This window comes from Mytilus californianus, unplaced genomic scaffold, assembly GCF_021869535.1.
Source record: "Mytilus californianus isolate M0D057914Y unplaced genomic scaffold, xbMytCali1.0.p SCAF_7, whole genome shotgun sequence".
NCBI classification, from domain to species: Eukaryota; Metazoa; Mollusca; class Bivalvia; order Mytilida; family Mytilidae; genus Mytilus; species Mytilus californianus.
The window spans coordinates 106,412,823-106,421,851 of record NW_026262723.1 but is presented as its reverse complement, the minus strand read 5'-3'; the positions used below and the strand labels follow the sequence as shown (position 1 = coordinate 106,421,851).

Sequence of the window (9,029 nt, the reverse complement as noted above, 5' to 3'; positions counted from 1 at the left end):
AGCAAGGGATACTCAAGTTATCATCTGGGAACCATTTGTTTTGGACACACTGACAAAGCGACTACCATATGCCAATGTGATGTTTTCAGGGAGCATGAACAATGGCATGAGGTTGAATGTTGTAGCTCACAATGTATCTGTCTGCAAGATTAAGACAAGTCACCCCACTGATACATATTCTAAACTGGATCCGAATAATTTTTGTTCTCATTTAATAATGGCATAGATCAAGGATAGCACCAAAAAGCAATTATTTGAAGTCATAGATTTGAACCAGTATAGAATTCATGATCTTTTGCTCAGGAGACAACCTAGGCACGAAGTAAACCAACTGTACTAATATAACTTAATGACCTTGTCTGAGTCTGATCTAGGACAACCTACCAAGTATGTTATTTTATTTTTCAGAATATAACATATAAGTTGGAACACCACCCCCCATTTTTTTTTGGATGATCAATGCATTTGAATGGGGACATATGGTTGGAAACCCCCTTTCTCCTGGGTTGGGAACCCCCCTTTTAAAAATGGCTGGATCCGCCCCTGATTTAAACTTAAATTTCCTGATACTAACAAAATTTGCAAACAAGTAAGAATGAATAGAAGGAAATGTGGAAATGGATACATGCCTTAAATGAAGATGATAATAGCCATATCTTGGACCTAAATCAAACTTTAAGATAAACCAACAAAGCTTAAAACTAAGGTCACAAAAATAAATTGAAATAAATATACCACTGTAACTGGTTTGAACCTACCACATTTGGAACCAAGTCAGGCTATCTGGACCATGTGTTGTTTGTTACTTGGTGTGTCTTTTTTCTTTCTTCATAGTAGTCTGTTGTACTAGACAATATTATTGGTGATTCCTATTTTCTCTTTTTATCAACTATTTAATGCAATAATACAGACCACTATGTGAAAAGTATCTAAAGTTCCTCTTATTTTATTGTACTAAATAATAAAACTGTAGCATTTACAAACTAGAGGCTCTAAAGAGCCTGTGTCACTCACCTAGTTCTATTAAAATGTTTAAACCCGCTGCATTTGTTTGCACCTGTCCTAAGTCAGGAACCTGATGTTCAGTGGTTGTTGTTTATTGATGTGGTTCATAAGTGTTTCTCGTTTCTCGTTTTTTATATAGATTAGACTGTTGGTTTTCCTGTTTGAATGGTCATTTTTGGGGCCCTTTATAGCTTGCTGTTCGGTGTGAGCCAAGGCTTCTTGTTGAAGGCCGTGTTTTGACCTATAATGGTTTACTTTTACAAATTGTGACTTGGATGGAGAGTTGTCTCATTGGCACTCATACCACATCTTCTTATATCTACTATGTGTATCTTCAACATTGAACACTTTCCAACTTTGTGGACTTGAATAGAACTCATGACAAAAATCCCTATCTTCTTTAGTTTTTTGTCAAAAACACAAAAAAACAAAAACATCATTTAATGGCTTTCATTCCTATAAAGAGTCTATTAACAATTTCAGCAAAATTTGACTTATTCGTAGATCTTGACTTGCTGATCATTTTTGGTAAAAGCCATCATTAAAGAGCAATAACTCTAATAGGGAGTTGAAAGACAATTTCAGCCATGTTGACTTATTTGTAGATCTTGATTTCCTGATCATTTTTGCTGTTATTAAGTGTATCTATCTATTATAGTTTTCAAGATAATAGGCAAAAATTTAAAAAATGGTAAAATTCGTCATTTAAGGGCAATAACTCCTCTTAGTTGTTTGACAGTTTTGATGTGAATGGACAGTAGGTAGATCTCAACATCAGGAACATTTGCTCTATTTATAGAGGTTTTCAAGATAATGGACAAAGCTTGCATTTCAACTTATGTTCTTTCTTTTCAAACATTTTAGTTGACAGGTGAACTAAAAAGAGGCAGATGATACCAAGGGGACATTCAAACCTCAAAAGTTGTAGAAAAACTGACAACGTAATGGCAAAAAATGACGAAAAGACAAACAAGTCCACAAAAGATTTCATAGAAATCTAAAGATTGAGTAACAGAACCCCATCAAAAAAGGGGATGAACTCAGGTGATCTGGAAGGGTAAGGAGTTCATGCTCCACATGTGGCACCCTTTGTGTTGCTCAATTAAGTACAAATAGGGTTATAAGTCTCATTAGGTGATGTCATAATTAAGAAATTAAATCAGTCAATCAAGCATAAAATAAAGATCATGTGACCATGCTTATCAAAGTGTGTTGTACAATGTGAAATATTATTGACTTAATTATTATCAAAATTTCTGGGGAAAGGATTTAAGTGCAAAACCATTTACAAACTATATTTGTGAAGATAATGGTGTTCAATTTGTTACAAAAATTCATTGTACTATATATTTAAATTAGAAGTGAATAGAAAACTCTTCAACAGTTAAATTCAAGAAGGGTTTTATATTAGCATACACTTGTCCAGGTAAAAATTTCCATTTCAGGTACCCAGTACTTCTCATGACATGGAACTATATGTTAAAAGTTACATTTAATAACATTGTTGTTATTGTCATAGAAAATAAACACAAATAGACTTCTTTGATTTCAGTAAACCCAGGTTGTCTCAACATGATGACACTGTAGATGGATGTTTGCCTTTATGGTATTAAAATATCACTAAAATATCATCAACCTAAACCCAGATTTTTACTAAAGCAACTCAAAAATGAAATAAAGTAAATGGTATGTTGTACTTAAAGGGAAAATTCACGATTTTTTACTTATCATCTTATTATGTTCATAATACCATTAAAAACATATTCACCAAGTTTTATCTGGATATGAAAACTAATAAAGAAGAAAATTGGGAATTATTAATTCTATTTATTCAAACTTCCTGACTTATGTGACGTAGTTTAAGTCTTTTTGCATGCCGGGAGTGGATTAATCTCATTTAAAGTCTTGTTCGTTAATCATCTAATAACGCGATTTAAAGCGCATCAACGACTTTTGGTGTAGCTATTAACCAACTAACAATTCAGAAAGTAAAGTGATTAGCCGTGCATTTTTTTAAATTAAAATTTACGATTTATATTTTTAGGGTTTCTGATATGATTATAGTAATAAAAGCAAATCATACAATAGAATTTTTTTATGATTTTTTTTTTTTGACGGATATTTTGAACAACATATATAACTGATAGTATAATAGAAATTCACGTTTGTATTCTCCCCTATTACTTCAGTCGAGGATTTGTCTTACTATACAAATCCTTGCATCAGTCTAGTACTGTGTAAATACAATGCATGTGTATTATGCTGACACCACCTGGTAAAGGCGTGGTTAAATTCACTGTAATTAAAAGATTAGCATTATGTAATTTTAATCCTTTGATCTTCACTTGAGTGGTGTTTGTCCTCAAGGGTTCACCGTTGCAGCAAGGATTTGTATAGTCTCACTATACAAATCCTTGGTTGCAGGTATGAGACAGATTTTTTTTAATTATTAAGGGAGGAATATGGTGGCAAAATACCTTAATCGCCGTTATATATATATTTTTTTAACATTTTGCATTTGCTCAGTTTTTAAATAAATAGGTGAGTATATTGTTGTAACATCGAAATTCTGAATCACTTTTAATAAAATAATTATATAAATATTATAAATGGCACACGAAAACGAGCGTATATATCAAAACAGTACTATTTTAAATTATCATCGGTAACCTTGAATATTAAAATGTGCAGAGAAAATTATCAGTTACAAAAATATAGTTTTGTCGTCCAAAGCAATCTTCATTTACCTAATCAGGAATGCCCTTATTAAAATATTATAAATCTCACAACGTATTTATATAATTCTTAAGCTATTTGACCAACGATGTTTAAAAAAAATAACAGAATCAATCTAACGTCAACTTTCCTTTTTTAAATGGAGACAGAACGTCGAAATCAATTTTCAATGTGCTTGATATCTTGTACCTTTGTAAGACTTATCATTCATTCATAAACCCACTCTAAACCAGAGACATATATACGTCTGTTTAAACTGACAAGAAAACTCCTAAAGCGGACAAGCAGTATATTCTGTAAATTTCTGAGATTTAATACAAAGAAATAAAAAAATCCCGAAATGATTTTGATCCTGGAAAACATTCGGTCTGAAAAAAAGATACGAATTTGGTATACAGAACATGCAGAAGTGTGAATGTTATAAAACCTAATTGTTATATCAGAAACCATTATAAATATGAACATGTATACGTAAGACCTCATGGGACGTCACCTAACCACATTCAGGTAATATACAAGTAGCTCTGTTATACCCGGAAATGTCAAGGTTAATCATAGATAGATAGACATGACCTCAGACCCCTCCCCCCCCCCAAATCGAGGAACAGTATATCTTACAATGTGTATATTCCTGCAAAAATAAAAATAAAATGAGAAAAAAGAAAGAGATGAACGGTAAGTCACATCAGATTCAGATATTTATATAGTTGCTTGTCGTTAAATAGAGATCTAGTGTATACATGTCTCTGCGTTAACTTATAAAAATAACAGGAAATAATAAATTTGAAATAGATTTATGATGAATACTTTGCAACTGCGACACCCCTTTTTATCACAGCGTACATGCATGCATTTAAATGACTGTCCGTTATGCCATTTAGAATGACAATCGTACGTACAATCCTATAGTTCATGGTGAGTCCTTTTCTATCAGATATGCGACTTTTCGTATTTATATTTTCTCTTATATTACCGGTACTGTCATTTAATATCTAATGCATAAGTGCAATATTAAGAGTGGTTAAATCCCCTACAAGCTAACTAAATAAATAAATCAACCCTCTAGCTGACCAGACGTTAATACAACTACCATCAGTCTATCCGGAGTGAAGTTTCTTTATTTCTTCAAATAGGCTTTTGGGGATCATTAGTGCACGTCCAGTGGCATATATATATAACATGCATGTCGGACCAGGAAAATGTGATGATGACGAATTTCTTCAACTGTTCGAAATAATCTTATTGAAATATAAATCTGTGATTTTACTATGTCTATAGCTTCGATGAACCAAAGCAAGTTAGATATCGACCTTTATTTTAATCAGATTGGTTCTGGATGTTTCTCTCGTATATTCAATATACTTGTATGATATTAGTTCTATATTGCGACTATCCATAGTTCCGTATTAAACCTTCCATCTAGGCGTATAAACCAATGATCGACAAGTACCGCACATTTTGTTAAATCAATATTTGTATGTTTCAAAATGTCCATAATTATTGACAACGGGTATATACTTACATTTTCCCCAATTCCCTTGGAAAATGAGTAAATAGATTTTTATTTCATCAAATTTTTTTTTTTAATTATTTAAACTTTCATCTGGGACTATTATACTAATTAGTTAGTATAATAGTCCCAGCTTTCATAAATATCATTCTTTACACCAAAAATGTTATTTATAAACAAGCGTATGAGTTTAGCAATGACTAGTATATCACTATCGGATACGCTATACAAAGTTGTATATTACACCTGATAGATTCAAAATGGAAGTTACATGTTATCGGCCGTGTACACTGATCAATACCCCCAGAAAAGAAGTGATGCACGAACTTGTTTTATGTAATTGTGTAATAACAGTTTTAAAGCCCGACAGGAAATCGCTTGAATACCTGTACGTGTCACCTCACAATACCTCTGGGAACAATTCCTTTAGCCATTCTGGTGATCAGATAAGGGAAGGTCCGAATTTATTTTAAAAAGTTTATTACATAAAACAATTATGAACAAACTAGATTTTCAAAAACAATTTTACACGGAACACTTATTTATAACTTTGACTTTTTAACTAATTTCAATTTATTGTTTTAAATACTTCGTAAACAAAACAGTTTCAAAACGACAGACCATACTATTAGTACTAGTTATTTAAAAAATAATATATATAAAATTACATTTTCCGTATCAAGTTAGTTAGGAAAGGTTGCACAACCATGTCTATCATAATCTTTTTTGTGACCCGGGAAACTGCTTTCCTTGTCGGATAAAACAACCGCACGCTTGACAAGATATCGACACTCAATTACGGCTACGTTAGGTTACTGCTTGTTTTGGTCCTTTGTGGTTTATAGATATATCGTGGTCAATATTCGGGGAGGATGTCAAAATGGCCGCATGCGGAGAATTGATACTCTAAATTTAAAATCGATGGTGATCTCTTAACTTGCAGAATAAAACTTTAATATCTATGAATTTGTGCTTTTTTATACATAATGAACAGAATATGAATTTTTCATTTTTTTGCGAAGTTTCCCTTTAATAATGAACTATCACTGTTACATCATTACTGTTCCTAAAAACCTGGATCTTTTAAGCACAGAAGCTAACAAAATTCAAATGGATAAGTGGTCCATTTGGAAGTCTACATGCTACAACCACATCTACCATTTATGAAATGTCTGGAAGGATTTCAAGTGAACACAATAGCTTTATACTAGCTCTTGGAGATAAAAGTGGTTACGTCTCATATATAATAAACAAGCAGGGAGTTTCAACTATTTTATTAAATTTCTTTCTGAAGTATGACAAAACACTACAATCTTTAATATAAACTTTAACAAAAAAAACGTGTAAAGCAATTCATAATAATTGTAAAATTCTACAATAGCACTACTAAATATTAAACTTTGATTTACATTAAAATTAAATCAAATTTAAGAGTAATTAAATTCTCAGGTTTTTCTCGGTTTAATGACAAACAAGTACTGTTCACTAACTATGTTTAACACATGGCACACTTTTAAAGAAAAATAGTGGCACAAAAGGTATCTTTTACATGATAAAATACATGATTTTCTGACAAATCAATACAACAAAAAGATTAAATGCAATGCATTTGTAATTCTATAAACTATATAAACTATATTATTATCAATAACTTTAGGTTGAATATAATGTAAAATTTAAACTGAGTAATTTGTTTAGATAATACTTGCTGGCTTTTGAAAAGTATACAACATAATTATTGTAATATCATTCAACCTTAAATGTATACGTTTTAGGAAAAGTTTTAAAAATCTTCCTTTGAAGACGGAGTTAAATGGGAAAAATCTCTTAATTTCTTCCTCAAAAATTATTTTGAATCAATTTTGGACCTTGTCAGATTTCTTTTAATAAAATATCACAGAAATCCTCAGTGGGAGACTTCTCAAAAATGTTGACATTTAATGCCTAGCTCATTGTAAAAAATATCTCACAGGCAGGAGATTGTTTAAATGACAAAACATTACACTGATATTGGATATGTTGAATCAAATAAAATATGAAGTCAATATATTCATTTAAAATAGTGTAACTATCTATAGCATTGACATTCTATGAAAGTACATATTTAACATCAAATCTTACTCAGGGCATAAAAGAACCTTTCAACCTAAAATTACAGTACCGATATATCATTGTTGTTTAAACTGGCCAGGAACAAACAAACTGAAAAAGATAGGACATGATTGTAATTGTTATTACACAATATGAGTATACACACTTAAATGTCTTGCCTGCTTAATTGATTATGATTGAAAAATTAATGAAAGTCTTACTTCAGGTATCACAAAAACTTAATAATGAAACTGAAACATGAGGTAAAGGGGTAGGTCAAACCTGCCAGACAGACATGTACACTTTCAAGACAACAACATTTTTAGCATGTACTACATGTAGTTTTCCAAAATAGGGAGATCCCCTTATGTCACAACAATTTATCAAATATGATAACAATTTTTTACACTATGTAACAATAAACACAAGTTTGAAAGTTCACACTTTTACATCCATGGCTCCCAGCCAGCATAAGTTCTACCAAGGATATTGGGATCAGTAGCTTGGTCTATCAGTGCTGCCACCTGTTGTTCTACAGATAATCCCTTATCTGGTAACTGTGAACGGATATTGTCCTTTGGATCACCAAGAGCTACATTCTCAAATGCTTTTAATGCCTTTGAAAAAGTCAAGCTTCTCTTTTCTCCTAGTTTCAATTCATCTCTGAAAAATTTACAAAATTTTGTTTTATAGGAAATAAAAATTTGCTGTTTATAGTTTAGTTTATTTCAAACCAGAAGCAATACAGCTTAAAGGTATATCAGAAATATATACATGTACATTATAACAGAACATTTTAAATACAATCGGAGGCAAGACTACAAAGTATAAATACATCAAAGGATTGTCATGAAAATTTTACATCTGTGACTTATTTAAAATATTTTCCTAAATGAGACAAGTCCTTACATTCTTTGTTGACAATAGCTGAAATAATTTAAAAATAGATGCCTTTGTAAAATAATTAAGCAATGAATGCTTCTTTTTGTAATTTTATTGAGGTGTAAAAGTGTTGACCGAAGCACATTTTGTATGAAGAGCGGAAGTGCTTCATTCTAAAAATGTGAGCACGATCAACACTTTTACACCCCAATAAAATTACAAAAAGAAGCATACATTTCTTATAATTACATTTTTATGCTAATAAGACCCCGAAAAAAAAGATTTATCAAGTTTTTGTTTTATTTACCTGTGCACTTTTTTTGTGGAAGCATGTGTTATCACAAATGTAACATTTCACTTTGATATGAAGGTCAATTTTTGAATGACGCACGATTGTTGTGAGCCACACATGTAATGTAATCATTACCTTTTAATATATAATTTTCATATGTTGTCATATTTTGGAAATTGCAAAAATAAAATGAAATCCATCCTCAATATCACCAATGTTTCATAAAATACATGCTCTTTCATTTCTTGCTCTTTTTATGAATCTACCATGTTCAATATTTAGCTTGTGTGAACAAAGTCTATATTTTAAACTCTGTCTGTTGAACCAATGCCTGTGTGAATCCTTTCAGTAGAGTCCATGAAGTGGATACCTTGGTATGCCGGGTTGTCAAATAATGCAAATGAATGCAACACTTAAATAATAATCAAAATTGACAACAACACTTCAACTGGTCTGCAATTTTATTTACTATGGTCTACATGTTTCGCCTGCAGGGCAGGCGTCATCAGGACA

At 31.4% G+C, this 9,029-nt stretch overlaps 1 protein-coding gene across 1 annotated transcript in view; it reads right to left on the bottom strand.

Annotated features, from left to right (window-relative positions):
• Positions 1-6,510: 6,510 nt before the first annotated feature.
• LOC127709617 (DNA-dependent protein kinase catalytic subunit-like) overlaps positions 6,511-9,029 on the bottom strand; it is a 144,516-nt gene continuing 141,997 nt past the window's right edge. The window contains exon 94 of the mRNA XM_052215221.1: positions 6,511-8,005. Coding sequence (XP_052071181.1) covers positions 7,789-8,005 — 217 coding nt within the window. The 3' untranslated portion in view covers positions 6,511-7,788. The remainder of the gene's footprint in view (positions 8,006-9,029) is intronic.